This window comes from Phodopus roborovskii, unplaced genomic scaffold, assembly GCF_943737965.1.
Source record: "Phodopus roborovskii unplaced genomic scaffold, PHOROB, whole genome shotgun sequence".
Taxonomy (NCBI): domain Eukaryota; kingdom Metazoa; phylum Chordata; class Mammalia; order Rodentia; family Cricetidae; genus Phodopus; species Phodopus roborovskii.
The window spans coordinates 1,483,386-1,500,296 of NW_026125675.1; the positions used below are offsets into that span (position 1 = coordinate 1,483,386).

Consider the following 16,911-nt stretch of genomic DNA (forward strand, 5'->3'; position numbering starts at 1 on the left):
GGTGTGGAGGGGAGGAGGTGGGGTGGTGGTGGAGGCAATGCCACTCTGCGGGGAGACAATGAGCACCTGCCCAGGGGCACAGGACTTGGACCCCAGGCCGGTGGGTCAGCCTGGGCACTGCGTCAGAATGCCGGCCTTCCAGAGGGGACCCACGTGCCAAGGCGGCCTTTTGGTGAGGCCTGCTGTTGTGGCAGGAACCGTGGCGTGTGGGGACTAGTGTGGTGGAGGATTGATTGCGGCTCCTTGTTCATCCCTGGGTGATGGGCATGATATGTCCGCCAGGAGGTAGCCCTGGCCGTGGTTATCCATGAGCTGTCAGCGAGCTCAGGCTCCTTCCTGCCCAGTCAGGGTGAGTTGTGCCCTCCTCCCCCCCCCCTCCCCGGGCAGAAGCCCGCTCTCCCTCGGGTTGGTGCAGGTGATTAGCAGCGTCTGGGCGCTTGGCCCCGCCCCGCCGGACTCGTCTACTCGGCGGCCTCGCCCCCACCTCTCGACGCGTCATCAGGCCCCGCCCCCAGAGCCTCATTTACATACGGGGCCTGCCGCCGCCGCGGCCTGCCGGGACCCCGCCCTCCTCTTCTGACAGGCTTGGCGGGCGTCTGGTCCTCCAGCCTCCAGCCCCGCCCTGCTCGTCACCGTGGCAACGGGTGCGGCGCCGGGAGCCCTGGGGCGCCTAAGGCGGAAGCCGGGATGACGCGGCGTGATCGCAGTGGGGAGGAAGCGCCGGGCAGGCTTTGAGGCCGCCGCGGCTGCTTTGGTCCGCGCACCCCAGCCGGAAGTCAGGAGGCGCGGCCGGCCGGCGATCATGGCGGCGGGCCCCGCGTCCTCCCTGGGCGGCGCCGCGTGGCCCGGCTCCGAGGCCGGGGACTTCTTGGCCCGCTACCGGCAGGTGTCCAACAAGCTCAAGAAGCGCTTCCTGCGGAAGCCGAACGTGGCCGAAGCCGGGGAGCAGTTCGCCCAGCTGGCCCGCGAGCTGCGCGCCCAGGAGTGCCTGCCCTACGCCGCCTGGTGCCAGCTGGCTGTGGCGCGCTGCCAGCAGGCACTCTTCCACGGGCCCGGGGAGACGCTGGCCCTCACCGAGGCCGCCCGACTGTTCCTGCGGCAGGAGTGCGACGCGCGCCAGCGCCTGGGCTGCCCGGCCGCCTACGGCGAGCCTCTGCAGGCGGCCGCCAGCGCCCTGGGCGCGGCTGTGCGGCTTCACCTCGAGCTGGGCCAGCCGGCCGCCGCCGCCGCTCTGTGCCTGGAGCTGGCCGCCGCGCTGCGCGCCCTGGGCCAGCCGGCCGCCGCCGCGGGTCACTTTCAGCGCGCCGCTCAGCTGCACCTGCCCCTGATGCCACTGGCTGCGCTGCAGGCGCTCGGCGACGCGGCCTCCTGCCAGCTGCTGGCGCGCGACTACACGGGCGCCCTGGCGCTCTTCACACGCATGCAGCGCCTGGCACGGGAGCATGGAGGCCACCCGGTGCAGCACCCCGAGCTGCCACTGCCCTCGCCGCCTGCCCCTGGCCTCCAACCAGCCCCGCCAGGACCCCAGCCAAGTCGACCTGGCTCAGCCCCGACCCCGACCCCGCCCCCGCCCCCGCCCCTCCCGCTGCTCCCGGACCACACCCCAGGCTCTGCTGCCCCTTCTCCTGGCACACTCGGTGCCTTCGCAGACGTCCTTGTCAGGTGCGAGGTGTCCCGCGTGCTGCTGCTGCTGCTCCTGCAACCGCCGCCCGCAAAGCTGCTACCCGAGCATGCCCAGACCCTGGAAAAGTACTCCTGGGAGGCTTTCGACGGCCACGGCCAGGGCCAGGATAGCAGCGGCCAGCTTCCTGAGGAACTGTTTTTGCTCTTGCAGTCGTTGGTCATGGCTGCCCACGAAAAGGACACGGAAGGCATCAAGAAGCTGCAGGTGGAGATGTGGCCGCTGCTGACTGCTGAGCAGAACCACCTCCTTCACCTCGTTCTGCAGGAAACCCTCTCTCCCTCGGGCCAGGGGGTCTGATAAGTCACCTGAACCAACCAAACAGTCTTTCCTCCTGGTGCCACTTTGTTTTATCTTTGGGGACAGGTGATGGAAGATGCGACCTCGTTTAGGGTTTTGGTTTCCTTTTCTCGTTTGTTTGTTTCCTTTGCTTTTCTCGTTTCCATAAAGGGACACCGAGCTAGTTTAGCTGCGCGTGCCTAGCTTATTGCATAAATTAGTGCCCTCCCGGTCCAAACCAGCTGCCTCACACGAGGTAACTTCATCCTTAAGGCTGGACGAGATTCCACTGTGTAACGATCTGCTTTCTTTATGTGTTGGTCTGTTGCTGGATGCTGGCTGCCTTGGTTTCTTTTCCTGGCTCTTCGAAGTGTGGAGACAATAAACGCGGGAGGACGGATGTTGCTTTGGCATATTGCTTTCCTTTCCTTTCCTTTTTCCTTTCATAACTGGCGGGGTCTGGCACCGCGGAGAAGTTTTTAGAAGAGATGAGCAATGTTTCTGCCTTGAAACTTATGAGGATTTTTCCGATTTGGTCATAACCCCTCTCGTAATATATATCGTTCCTTGATTTCCTTACAAATTAGCACAACAGTGCAGGGAGTAGGAAAAAAGCAGATGGCATGAAATATGATTGTCATGCGGTCTGTGTACCTGAACATGAGGACTAAGTTGGTAAGCAGAATGGTCATGCTATCTCGTACATTCCAGACGCATTTTTACTCTCTGCACACTCTGCTAGCACGGGCCCTTCCTGACTGGGTGGTGGAAGCCTTTCTTCTGAGCTACACACACACGATGACCTGTTGGTGCTCCTGCCTTTATCGGGTTGCAGCAAGCTTGCATTATCCGGGGGTTTGGGCACAGAGACTGCTCAAAGTCTCTGGGGGTAGGTTCTCTGTTTCCAAACCGGGGTTAGCATGGCTCTCGTTGTGAAACACAACACAACTGCCCCCGTGCAATCAAGATCTATCCTCCCAGCCAATACCCAGAGTCCCTTATCTCTGCCTTTATGAAAGTTCCGTGACCTGAGAAATCTAATTCCTTGTGCTCCCTTAAATATGCTTGCCTTGGAGACTAGAGTCACCGAACTACGTAACCCGGCGCACAAAGAAATGGTTCCTTTCTCGGAATCAGGTGAAATGGTGAGTGGCCAATTCCACTCTTCTCTGTGGTTCCTCAGTCCTCCCATTTTGCTTTCAGAAAGATGGTGTCATTTTGAACACTGGTTTAGGACGCCCGGGCGCATCCGGCAGGGTAGCATTCCACCATTCCCTACGTGGTTTTCCCATGTTGTCACCCTATTGAAGCCTGAGTCACACCACCATTCGATGAAGCCCCCTGATAACTGGCCAGTAGGGTGTGTGGTACAAAACCAATAAATCCCATGTGCTGCCTGACTCTGTTTCCTTTTGCTGATGAGACAATAAATACCACCGTTGGTACTAACTGTAAAGAACAGGTTTGTTATGGTTTGTGCTTCGGGTCAAGACAAGGTCTGCTGGTAGCTTTCTTACATTCAGTGTCCCCAAGGGGTAGAGGGCGGTGATGGCAGAAGAAGTGGGGATGGGGGGAGAGACCGAGGCCGCCTGGCTTTCCTATGGGGTACACTTTCACATTACCAGACCCTGAAGGTCCCGCCTCTGGCTGACTATACAGTGTACCTTCTGGCACCTTCATGAAACAATGGGAGTGTGGGTAGGCAGAGGTTTCCCCGTCCCGGGAGCTGCTTCCAAATGACCACACAGAGACTTAATTAATTGCAAATGCTTGGCCAGTAGCTCAGGCTTATTGCTAGCTAGCTAGCTCTAGCACTTTTGAGATAACCCATATTCCTGCTTCATGCTCTGCCACGTGGCAGTACCTTTACTAGCGTGGCACGTTCACCTCCTGCTCCCTCTGCGTCTGGGTGGTGACTTCTGACTCCACGCTTCTCCTTCCCAGCATTCTCAGTTTGGGTCTCTCGCCTAACTTTACCCTGTTCAGTTACTGGCCTGGCCAGTCGGCTTCTTTATTAAACCAATCGCAAGGACAAATGTCCGCGATGTACAAAAGGGTTATTGCACTGCATGCCCCTCCCCCCTTTTATTTTTGTCATTTCAAAGAGGAAGGTCCTGACTTCGACATGATACCATTATATGTGGCAAAACAGTCATTATGGAAGAATTACAGTTACAACACCCAGTCCATTTGCATTTGGCAAAATTAGAGAAAATACACTATTATCTATCTCATCTTGGAGAGTCTAAATTTCTACACCTAATTTATCTTTTTATCACAACTAAGGAAAACTATAATTGTAACTGCCTAGGCTTCAGCTCCAACAAAGTTCCCAGAAGGGTGAAACTTTACCTAGTAATGGCAGGGACATTACCCCGGACAGTCCTCTGAATGGCTGGAGACGGAGCTAGGCAATAAGAAACGATAGTAAGAGGTCAACAGCTGTATATCTAATACAGACTCTCTGTGTGCTATTTGCGGCTGGCGAGGCTGTGGGACCAGGCCGCCGGGAGAAACCTTCTCGTAACAATATGGAGTTTGCTTCCATCTGTGGTAAAGTGAGGCACTGGGCAAGAAACAGCCCTTACCTCAACTGCTGAAAGTGTGCTGTTCAAATTGCACAAGCGAGACACAAAAGAAGGCGACTGCCGAACATTGCCATGACAAGGAAGGGAAGACCGTCAAGATTCTTGCTTCACACAGAAGTCTGTCAGATATGCTAGGCCTGTAGGCTACAGATGGATGCCCCAATGATGCAGGGGAACCTTGGGTGACTGTCCAGGCAGCCAGCTGTCTGTCATTTCTGTAGTTTCGGTAGAAGTATTCTCTGTACTTCCTGTTCAACCAGGCAATATTTTATCCTTCTCGAGTCTCTGATAAAATAGCAGACTAGATACCTATACCATTTTCTTTGTGACCACATTAAGAAAAGAAACTTCAGAAGAGATGTAACGCTCACATGATTGAGAGACATAAACACAAGCTTATTGTCTAAGAAAATATTTTAAGGTCTAAAAAGATATTTTCAGTTTGGTATTACAAGTTATGATAGAAAGTGGTTAAGATATAAAACTTTGGGCTCATCAAGATAGTATAGATTGTTGGTATTTAGGCATTTGACTGGCCTGCCTTTGGAGTTCTCACTAGATATGCCCTCACCTGGGCCTATTCAGTATGTTCCCCTTTCAAAGGTCCGTGCCCACCTCCCATCCTTCTCCCTCCCTCTCCCTCTCTCTCTGTCTCTCCCTCCCTGTCTGTCTCTGTCTCGCTCTCTGCCTGTCTTTCCTGCTGCTCCTGTCCCTAGAGGCCAACGCCTCTATCCCTAATAAAGAATCCCTCCACTTGAATTCTGTCATATTGCACCTTTCTCTCTCGAGCTGTTTTGTTTTTGTTTTTTATTAAAACACAGATAGAAGAGTAATTTCTCCAATTCTGTCAAATACAAATGGACTGGACATCATAAATGGAATCCTTTTCTGATAGTTGTTCTTATTGTATATAGTTTTGCTGTGTTACGGTCAAAACCTTTCCTCTTTATTTAAAGGGAGGAAATGTTGTGGGATATCTGGTCACACTCTGAAACCGTTGTAATACAGTTCACCTTGAATCATGGGGCCAAGTCAAAGTCTAGTTGACTAGAATTGGCCGTAGAGATTTTGGAATTCCCAGGATACTATATTGAGAAACAGGAATGAACAGAGAGGGGCTTAGAAAATTTGAGGGGGCTAGAAATAGGACTCAGAAGTTAAGAGGTCTGGTTCCTCTCTTAAGAGGTCTGAGAGAGAGAGAGAGAGAGAGAGAGAGAGAGAGAGAGAGAGAGAGAGAGAGAGAGAGAGGAAAGGCATGGGACCATTTCTGTTTTAAAAGGCATGAGATGTCAGCAGGAGGGTGCAATTCAGTGACCCATCCCAGCAATTCTGAAACAATTTCACGTTTATTAAATCAAATGTTTCCAAGTAAAGACTTCCCACGTCAGGTAGAGCTATACCTACATCCATGAAATCACAGGGAAGGAGCTTTAAGTGTACAGAACATGTCCTATATCACTGACGTTCACATACTACGTGCACAATAAATTTGAAAAACAAAGCATTCTCAGTTACTCCTATCCATACGAACGATGAAATGCCCATACCATGAGGGACTGAGCTGTATACATGCTAAGGATCAACTCTAATTGTGACAGGCAGATGGCATTTGATAGCAGACCACATTTGATGGAAAGAAAGACCTTGTCAATTTTGTCTGAAAGTGCTATTTCACAAACTCATGGCACGTTACTCACATCGTTCTAACTCGGAAGGTTCAAAGAATTCTACCAGTTTAAGTAATTCTGAGGCACAGTCTTTTAAAGTAGACAGGGCACATTCTCTTTGGGAAGCTCTGTGTATAGTACACAGGGCACATTCCCTTTGGGAAGTTCTGTGCCATAGGCTCCAGGACTGGACAAATTTAACACCAGAATGTAAAGGCAAGAGTGGTGTGTATTCTTTAAGTATTTCTCTGACGATGACAAGGATGAACCACTCTTGTGCCTTCTAATTTGGGAAAGTGATGCCGAGGTACAAGACCCCAGTGTATCGACATCAATGCACTGCTAGCCGTTAGTTACGATGCTACCAAGGAAAACTCGCCATTATTACCCGCGGACTGGGGTTCTTACAGCCAACGTTGGACTGCGGTCACACAAATCCTTGGGTCCCTTTGCATTTTAACTTAAAGGGGTATCTTTAGGAACAGGAGAACACAAGAAGATGTCATTGTAGAAGCTGCAAACGTCAAGCAGCTCCACCCAGCGAAGTTCCAAGAGACAACCGCTCCCCTTGTATGAACTTCTGTTTCTTCCGAGTATCATGAGAATAACAGATCCAGGAGAGACTGTTGAGCAGCAGCACTCTCTTGCTGGTGCTGTTAAGTACAAGGACATATTAACTGGGTTGAAAGTAGACAGTGCCCATCCATCCTCATTTTCCACACGAAAGACTCAGTACTTACGTTCACCATCAGGAGTTTTATTTCCAAGGTGGCAATTAGGTGTCTCAGTTCTTCAGCCACAGAGTCTCCCCTGGAATCCCTCAGGATCTGAAATTTCTGAAGTGAAAAGACATGTGCAGAAATCAGGCCTGGTCATCTGGGTTTACAAATATGAACAGCAACATTTAAAAGGGACTAAATGTTGCAAAAGTCATGGTTTAACTATTTAAAAAAAATAAAACAAGCATACACTGTGTACAGTGTGAAGACCGGAACACCTACCAAAGAGACACAGACATTGCCACTCCTCCACCCACTGCTGAACGTTTAATCCTGAGGCATTAGCAATGGGGGTGGCTCAGGGGGGAAGTGTGCTTGCCTAGCATATCTGAGCCCCGGGGATCCCTCTCCTCCAACAGCATGAAGAAAAGCAAACAAACACCAACGAACACAGAGACTGTGATGCGGAAGCTCATTGACTGCCACTCACAGGCTTCTCTTGGAGATGGGGTAGCTTGCCCTGTACTATGTATGACCACTGCACACCATGAAATTAAAACTCAAGGTTTGCACCCCCACAGTCCCTTTATCACTGATTGAAATAGCACGGGCATCATCTAAATGGTTTTGTTAAATACCGTGGAGGCGGGGGCGGGGGGGTTTATAAAATTTGGCAGGACCTCTTCTATGATCTGGTGATGTGACAAACACAGAAACGGGAACAACACGGAGACCTAAACGTTGCAACGGGAAACCAAGATTCTGGGACACTGGGCTGCAGGAAGCATGGCATTTCAGCAGGAACAGACCCTGTCAGTGGTGGGGGGTGTCGTAGGGGACTAGCATAAGAAAGCACGGGATGAAGTCTTACACCTTGGTCGTTTGGGGCCCTCTTAATTACTCTGGATGAACAATATTTTAACAGCAACTTGAATGAGCCAGCTCATATCAAGTCTGAACAAAAACCAGAACAACGAGTGCTTAATGCTTTTGTAAGTAGGCGTAAACCTGCAGATAACGTAGGTCAATGTCCCTAGGAAGTGTTTACAAAGACGGGGGGGGGGGGGGTCATTACTGACAGTAACTCACAAGTCACATACTCTCAGTCTTCCACTTATTTTTTTCCCTGAGTGCTACATCTGGAAGCTGTCTTACAACTCTGATTGGCCCTACAAAACCATGTTTCAGTCACCCAATGGAAAGAAATGAAAATAGACTGAGGAAGGAAAGCAAGGTCAAGTGTGGTATATTCTTGTCACTATGTATAAAAGTGGGTCGTGGGGGTCGGGGAAGAAGGCTCAGTGGGCAAAGAGCTTGCTCCACAACCAACTCCAGCTCTCCGTAACACATGTTAAAAGCCAGGCACGTTGACACATTGATCTGGGGTAAGGTAGGGCAGGCCACCCCAGGGACGTGGGGAACCACCAGTCTAGCCACAGTGATGAGCGAGTAACAGGTTCGGAAAGCGATCCTCTGTAAAAAAAAACAAACAAGGAAACAAACAAACAAGATGGAGAGTTGACTTCTGGCCTCCACCAATACACCCACAGACAAGACAAGTACACCCGTGTGTGCCTGTGTGCACCTATCTACACACAGGATGGAAAACGCACTATGAAACAGGAAGAGATGATCTGAAAAGCATTAATGCCCTGTAACACTGTGGATGAAATAATGGCCAAGGCAGCAATTCCTCCTGCTTCGAGTGACTCTCCCAATCACAAGTGAATCCGAGAAGTAAAAACGCATTTTTTACAGTGATGCCATTAGGAAAATGCCGGAAGATGCTTACGGGTAACTTTCCAAAGGTGTTACCCAAAGAACATAAATAATACCAGAGTGTTCAATGCCCCCTGGCATAGGCTGCTTTCCCAGGATGTACAACGGACCTCCAAGTACTGTTCACACAGTGACTTAAATTCTTCCATTCTACTCTTCTGAAGAATCAGAGTCTGCTGAATGAATATCCGTTGCTCCTTAAACATAGTCTACAAAGACAGTAAAAGAAGTAACAATAATTCAGGAAAAAAATAAAAGACATCTTACAGAAATGTGACTCTGTGTATTCTTTATACACAACAGAGAGAATGAAATAAATGTAGTCTTCCTTTCAACCAAAACAATTACCACGTTTACAAGAGTTACCTAATACTACAAAATAACCTAAGTAATGTGAAGCTCATTGAATTAGTGGAACGTATTCCTACTAAACGGTATTCAGAAACATTCCCATTAGTATCCGAGGACTTGAAAACTCACCCACGAGAGGCCTCCATAGCTGGCGAACTCTATTTTCTACAGAAATTAGCCTGAGATGTCCTGATCACCTGTCACCCCCTACACGGAAACCGGCTCCGTTTTGTCCTTTCCAGTATGAGCAGGCCGCCCCCCCTCCACCCGGCCACCAGGAATCATGGTTAACAGGGAAGGATTCTGTCACACTTGCTTCAGATACTGTCCTGGAACAGTGTAAGAACACACACCTGAATACTTTTATCCACTGTATGAAACAGGGACTTTTAAGAATGTCCCCTTTCACTCCTAGGAATCTGAGGCACAGAGGCAAATTCTTTTCCCGAGTTGGTCTGATTGAGCAAGCCACTGAACTGTGGCTGCCTCCCAACGGGTGAGATTGCAGAGGGAGGCCATGCTCCTGACCACTGGACTAGACAGCGTCTCCATCTCCCTCCGCATTCCAGCCTCTGCTCCCCCACTCCCATCCCCACCTTTGGAAGGCAGAGTCTTCAGGAGGAGGGCAGCTCCATCCTCCACCAGGAAGGAAGATCCCTCAAGGATGGTACTGTCCCGTGCCCAGTACTTGTCCCCAAAAGCTCATTCAAATGCCCATGTTAAAGGGGAGTCAGTCATCACATGTCCATCGTGGCATGAGGCCTTACGTCCCTCTCCTCGGGGAGTGGGCTCGTCTGAACTGGACGCAGTGAGAGCCAAGCCTCCACCTGCTCGGCCACAGACACAGTGACTGCTCTCACTCTGTATCTCTGATCACTGTGTCAGAAGGCTCTGTTGGGGCCCTTGCCCCTGATGCCTGTCTGCACACTGTGGATCAGGAAGGGCTCCCTCTGGGCTTACAGGCCCATACCTTCTCCTGCACTCTCTGGGCAGTGCCCGCTCATCCCCCCCACCCTCCGCCCACCATTCTGCCTCCTAACTCATCACTGACCTTGCCGTCTCTCTGCCTGAAAAGGAGCAAGCCGGTGGCCGGCGAAGAGGGGGGGATGGAGGTGGGATAGCCAGTCCCTCCTGGCCACATGGAACCACCTTCCTGTCTCCCCAAGCTCTTGCCCTGTCCCTTTCTTCCCTCCAGACTTGCTGTAGGAAGCCCTGCTATTTCTGATGCTGACACAATGGGTTCCTTCAAAGCTGAGCCCCACACTCACAGTGAGTTTTTCTGCATGTTTCTTGACTTGATCTGCATCCTTGGATAGCTTCCTACTCAAATTCATAATCTGAAGTGAATAGTCCTGATAAAGGTTCTGCCTGTGAATGATAGTAATGAACAGTGTGATATTCCATCGCAATATGAAGGAAGTGCGTTGACCGCACGACTGCCTTACCTTCACTAAGGCTGTCGATGGATGACGAGGAAATGTCATCTACAATACTCTGACAGGGAACAAGAAGCTGATGTGGGTTACTTTCTCCTACACTAACAGGATTTGTTCCTCCCTGACTGAGACGGCAGTCCCTTCCCGTCCCTTAGAGACAGAAAACTCAGGAGGAACTGTTGTTTCCAGCACATTCCACAAGTATTTATCCGTCAGTGTGACAAGCACAACTTCTGGTTAGAATCCTCTATCTGAAGAGCAGATCCAAAGGGCACGCACCCCCACTACCATCAGAGAATTCTGTGCAGGCCTACCCACTCCTCCTCTCCATGTGCCGCGGAGGATTTCGGTACAGGAGCATAGTAAAAAGTGCTCCTGAAAGCTACAGGACACTGAAGACATGGGGTTTTTCATTTCCATCACATCGCAGAGATGACTGGCTGTCTGCAGGAGGAACGCTTTGAGGATTTCCAGCTCAGCATGCCAAGCACATTCATCATACGATGTATACATACACTTTCGTTACTGTTACACCTAATCAATTGCAATGCCTCAACACGGTCTTTGTAAATCAGACCTAGCAAACGCAGCTGACTTCAGTTGTGATGTGAGAGTATAATAAGACTAAAGGAAGTCTAGGACGTCTATTCTGTACAGATAAAGCAGCAAGCCAAATACATTTTCCTGATGGGAGACGTCATTCCGTAAATATGTTTCTCATACTGGTTAATGGATAAAGCACTGTTGGCCAATAGGAAAGCAAGATACACGGAGGAAGGAAAGAGGAAGGAGTAAGGAGGAGTCAAGATGGAAGACAGGGAGAGCAGAACGCCAGCGGCCTCTCTCTCTCAGGTAAGATGAGACCACGTGGAAGTACTTAGATTAACAGAAATGGGTTAGTGCTTGAGACAGAGCTAGCCGATAAGAAACTAGTACCTGGCCAACAGCTTTATATCAAACACAGACTCTCTGTGTGTAATTTGGGGCTGGCACCACAGTGGGACGAGACCGGCAGCGGGGGGAAAACCTACTCCTTACTTTTACCAGCGGCAGGGGAAAAACCTACTCCTTACTTTTTCCAGGTGAGGTTCTGGCCACTGGAGAGTCACGGCTATTCTCCACCCTCTTGCCATCATGCTTACTAACCAACTGTCAAAAGGGCCTGGGATCAAGGCACCAAGAAGCAACAGCCATACCTTTGTTCACACTGTCTTTTGAGAACATCCTCAACTTTCTGCTCCATGGTTTCGAAAGAGGCAGCGATGATCGCTGTGAATCTTTCTCTGTTCCCCTCAAGGAAGTGCTTAATGGGCTCTGTATTGAAATATAATCTTTGAACCATTACCGTAAAGTTCCCTCACGCTCAGCTTTCAACTTCAAAGACACTTGTTATCAATAGAAGGAAGTAATCTGTCAACGATAATATTATTTGTCTCCTTCCTTTCAGGCAAGAATTTCAGTGGTTCACAAGCCTGATGTGAAACTGGATAGCTGGACGTCAGTGTCCACATATTACATACAAAACACAGTGAATGGGGTCTTAACAAAACTTACAAGAAGGGTTGTGAGTCACTGTGGAAATTCTCTGAGACCTCTTCTGTAAAGCACAAATGTAATGAACGTACGGAAATACCCTCCAGTTCAAGGACCCTTTCAGAGGTACTGCTGGGCCACTTTGTGCAAAACATAAATGTAGACGATTTACAAAGACCTCCAAAGACCCAGTGATTATCGCACTGCGAGATGAAAATACTCCATTTACTTTAGGCATTGAAGGTTTTACACAAATCTGACAAGGTAGCCACCCTGAATAATAATTTCAAGGTGAGGGTGAGGGTGTGGGAGGGGGGCGTGTTGAGAACCACACTGAGTTGTCCAAGGGTGCGGTACTGGGGAAGGAACCCAGAGCCTTAAGCATACTTGGTAAGTGCTCTCCCACTCAGCTACATCTCTATCCTGATTCCTGAATAGCTTCTAGATATGACTCACTGTCAAAATTCTCTGCAGGCATCCCAGCCACTTTTGCTTTTATAGATTGTGTGACGAACGTCTCACACAGCCGTTTAAAGCAGGACTCTGTCTGACCATACAGCGGTCACAGGCTAGCAGTGCTGACTGACTTCAGCTTGCTACTGCATATGCTGTTTTTGCACATTAAACAACAGTAGGTAGCTATTTCAGAGGGGTTAACCCTCAACGCCCACCTGCAGAAATAAAGAGTTAGGCTAGGAAATGAACGAGTGGGGTTAAAAAAGAAGTTTGGTATTAACAGTAGGCATGGCACTCGTGTGAATCAAAGCCTGGAAGACAGATAATGTCATCAAATTTTAGAACTTCTCACAGCGAGCAGTAAATAGGAGCAACTACACTGCAGGTGCCATGCTCTCCGTATCGATGATTAACGTCAAGTAGAGAGACGGTGATCTAATAAATACTATTTTGACACTGAGTGTCGGAAAACGAGGCACTAGTAACCACACTTCTCTTATCTACCAAGGGACAACTCCCTCGCCTTGCACTTCTTTGAGTCAAACGATTTTCTCACATTCCTAATGTCTCCTAGAACATACCTTCAAATTCTTCAAATAAATCCTGTATTTCCTTCCTGCAAAGAAATCACATTATTATTTTTTTTTTTACTTGAAGGTACACAAAAGGCCATTTTTTTGTGGTGTGAGTGGAGGAAGTGGAGCATGCCACAGAGCCCACAAGCAATTCACATTTCCAGAGCAGGTGTTGACTTTTCCTGGATTTCTTTCTGTGTAGAGGAAGGGCACGTGTGCACCTGTGCCGACCTCAGAGATACAAGTGCGGAGTCCTGCTCTCTCCATGGCCACCTTATTCCTGCCAGACAGGTTTTATGACAGGACCTGTATGCAGTTTGCTGGAGGCATGAGATTTTCATTTCTTATCACACTGAACAACTGACTGACTTCGGGGTGAATGCTTTGAGGCCTTTAAGCTCGATGCACCCAGTACATTCATTCATTCGGTGCACACACCTTGCTTTTGGTCTGTCTGTCTGTCTGTCTGTCTGTCTAATGACCTCAGTTTTTTTTGTTGTTGTTGTTGTTCAGCTGGCAGTCAGCAAACACTCGCAATCCTCCTGCCTCTGATGGACTGCCTCTCCCCTCAGTTCTGGGCTTAGAAAGGCGTGCCTGGCCATGCATGGCTTTTTCTGTGGGTGCCTTGGATCTGAACTCAGCATCTTGTGTTCCTACACCAGGCACTCTTGCGCTGAGCCCGGCTGAGCCCGAACCAGCCCGCCCCAGCCCGACTCGTCTAAATTTATGAGAGGGCGTAAACGATGACCCATGTCACCTGGCCTGTTGCCCTTCTGTTCCAGAGGAAGTAATGTCCTCATCAGTGATATCAATGACTTCTTGGTCAGCTGCATTAAAAAGAAAGGAAAACTATTTTGAAGTGAAATTTGCTGTTCTCGTTATCCCCCAGTGGAAAACAGTTTCATTATGGGGGTTTCTAGAACCCATAGACAGCAACGCGGTTACTTGTACTTTTTAAAGTAGTCATCCCTGAAGTCATGCATGTGCATGCACACACCTCACACTCATGCACAGTGAGGCATGCTCACGCACGCGCACACACACAGGCACGAACACACACACAGACAGTCATGAAACTCTTCGGACTTGAGGCTGGCAACAGTCGGTGCGGACACCTGTAAAGGCCTTCCAGAGAGTCACTGTGACCCACGTGCTCCCAGAGAGGCACCTGGCTGAGCCTTGCAGGTTTCCTGTGTGGTGAAAATTTCAACTGGGGGAATGTAATGCCACAAAAAACAGCTTGAGCAAGTTATTAGCTGTTCCAAGCAAAGTCCACGCAACCAACTCACCCGCTCAAGTGTTCTACCTGCCAAGAGATTTTCAGACGTCTCCTTGGTGGACACAGTCCTACAGGAGCCCACCAGTTTTTTTTTTTTTTGTTGTTTGTTTGTTTGTTTTTTGTTTTGTTTTTTTCTTCTTTTACCTGGGATGACTGCATCTGGGTTCTGGGTGTCGTCTGGTATGAGATTTGGATCCAGCCTTGTGTGCATGCCAGCACTTCCCGTGGCTTTCCATTCCCTGCTTGACATGGTTAGAATCTTCTTGGGCTAGACAGGATTCCGGGAACTACAGATAGCAGGAGGCATTACGAGACTGGGCAATGAAACAGGGACTGGGAGTCCACAGGGTGTGGCCAGGTGCCCTTGCTCTTGCGGCAGAGCAAAGAGACGGTGAGGGGAGGTCACCAGTGTTCTGTCCTGTCTCATTTCTCTACCTGAAAATGGAACTCCAAGACCCCCCTACCCCTCAAGATCGGAACTCTCTGCCGTTTCTGAACCCTTGGCCAGGAAAAGCCTGGGCACTGTCCCTCCCCTGCCCTGCAAAACAGGACGCCTAATTCTGGTGGCTGGTTGGGAGCTCCAACCCACTGAGGGGCCTACTCAGTCACCGAGAAGTCCAAGTCTCCCCGCTCATGAGGCGTCCCCTCAGACCTCCCGATCCCTGTAGCCTTCAAGACCCCTCCCTAGCCTTGCCCTCTGGGGCCTTTATCCAGTCCCATTTGGAAGTGAAGCTCCTCATATCACCCCACAGGCTTGCTGCCTTTGTCATGCCCCTTTGTAATCCCTCCATCGCACCGCAGAAGATAAGGAAGGCTCCCCCTCCCTGATCCCTGTCACGACTAGGGAGACCCATAAGAGAGTTCCCCAATAGGCAATCAATCGTCCACCAGGGTACTCTCCCTCCCTGGGAGCCTCCTCCTAGGCATGTGGTCACACCCATATAGGCCCCACCTCCCAACGCACAACTCTCATGCACACCCAAGGTGAAGTGGCTTAAAGCGGCCCTTGTGAGATCTGGATGCATGCAGAAGCTGCGGGTTGGTGAAGGCGCCCGGCCCTGCCCCAGCGCCCTCAGATAGGCGTTTCTGCCGAGGCGAGGCCCATGGCTGCATGTAGGCGAGACCCAGGTGTCACACACCCCCACCCGAGGACTCCTATTGGACAGGGACAGAGAAATACGTGGATGGTCACTACTGCCTCTTCCACACCTCACTGTCACAGCCAGCTCTCTTCAGACCCACAACCCTCGGGACCCCTTCCGCCACCGCCTTCCGTGTTCTATTTCTTGACCAGGCCTGAGAGCGAGGCTTCCAAAGCTCCCATCAGAGATTAACCCTGACACTTGTGCCTCGAGACCCCGTTCCCCTCGCCGAAGGGCTGCGGATCCGGGCTGATCCGGGGCTTGTGACTGAGTCCGCTGGTTACCCGCCAGTCGCCTGGTCGAGCTGACCACAGTTGAGTACGTTCCTGTGAGAGGCTCCTTGCCCGCCTCCTGGAATGATCTAGTGCTAGCTGAAGCACCACTGTGCAGGCACGCCCGAGGCTGAGCAGGGGCACTCCCGAAGGGCAGGTGTGAAGCCCACCCATCAGTCACCCATTGCCGGCTTGGACGGCCCCGTGTGCGTGCGCAAAGTGCCTGGGCTTCCCCTTCCCCTTCCCTCCGAGTAGCCAGCCTGCCGAGGTATTGCCAGGGGAGGGATCACGGGAGGACCCAGTTGTCCAGTCAGGGCCCAAAGGCTACAGGGACACGGGCAGATGCGGGAAGCCCGCAGGCCTCTCCCAGTCCACTGACTGCCCCACCCACTCTTCTAGGAACCTGCTGCCCTCACCAGCGCGTTCCGTTCTTGGTCCCGGAGCCTCTTCCCGCCCGAAGTGGACCTGACGTGCAGCGCCCGCGTCACCGCAAGTGCTACCCTGCACGCTCTCGCTGTGTGACCCACTGTCCTAGTCGAGAGCTTTCATCGTCCCCGATGCCTCCAAACCGCGCCCGGAGCCGCAGCGCGACCCCCCGAAACGGCCCCACAGCGCACACGCAGACAAAAGCACACAAGGCCGCCACCCACCGAGGCCCGTGCCTCCGCCAGGCCAGAAAGCCTCCTTCCCCTCACGGGTCGGGTCGCTCAGGCTTAGTTTGGCCCCACCTCCCAATACGGCGCGCTCTGATTGGCTGGCGTCACAGCGCTTGCGCATGGGCACGCGCATGCGCAGGGGCACCGGCAAGGCGCGCCCCGTCACGGGGTCCATCGCCCCTCGTCCGGTCACACTTGCCTTCCTGGTGAGGGCAGGCCCGTGGCTTCACGTCATCGGGCCACGGCCACAGCCAGTCCTGCCCATCCACGCTGTCCGGGTCAGGCATCCCAGGCTCTGTATTTCTCAGACCTCTTCTCTGAGCCCGCAGGGCTGACGGGTCCAGTCCGCGGCTAAGCCAGGCTCAGGCACATTGCATCCCAGGCCCTCTTGGGCATGGGGGGCGGTCCCCACCATGCTCCCGCAAGGGCTGGGGTTCAAGCATTAAACTTACCCTTCCCAATGTAGCTTACCGGAGGATGCCCTGTCAGGCAGTTACT

The 16,911-nt window shown here is 51.3% G+C and overlaps 2 protein-coding genes and 1 long non-coding RNA gene across 3 annotated transcripts; 1 reads left to right on the forward strand and 2 right to left on the reverse strand.

The window, feature by feature from the left end:
* The first annotated feature begins 792 nt into the window (after positions 1-792).
* Positions 793-2,092, forward strand: LOC127217315 (40-kDa huntingtin-associated protein). The gene has a single exon (XM_051178262.1). It carries the CDS (start codon positions 803-805, stop codon positions 1,979-1,981), a length of 1,179 nt encoding a protein of 392 aa, XP_051034219.1. The 5' UTR covers positions 793-802; the 3' UTR covers positions 1,982-2,092.
* Positions 2,093-6,797: 4,705 nt separating this feature from the next.
* Positions 6,798-10,413, reverse strand: LOC127217322 (X-linked lymphocyte-regulated protein 3C-like). The gene is made up of 4 exons (XM_051178272.1): positions 10,333-10,413; positions 8,824-8,922; positions 6,956-7,051; positions 6,798-6,868 (listed from the first exon to the last, which is right to left on the reverse strand). The coding sequence occupies exons 1-4, from the start codon at positions 10,396-10,398 to the stop codon at positions 6,812-6,814; spliced, it is 318 nt and encodes a 105-aa protein (XP_051034229.1). The 5' UTR covers positions 10,399-10,413; the 3' UTR covers positions 6,798-6,811.
* Positions 10,414-11,695: 1,282 nt separating this feature from the next.
* Positions 11,696-13,865, reverse strand: LOC127217330 (uncharacterized). Its single transcript, XR_007834087.1, has 3 exons — positions 13,822-13,865; positions 13,071-13,105; positions 11,696-11,814 (listed from the first exon to the last, which is right to left on the reverse strand). It is a non-coding gene; the product is annotated as an uncharacterized LOC127217330 (long non-coding RNA).
* Positions 13,866-16,911: the final 3,046 nt, after the last annotated feature.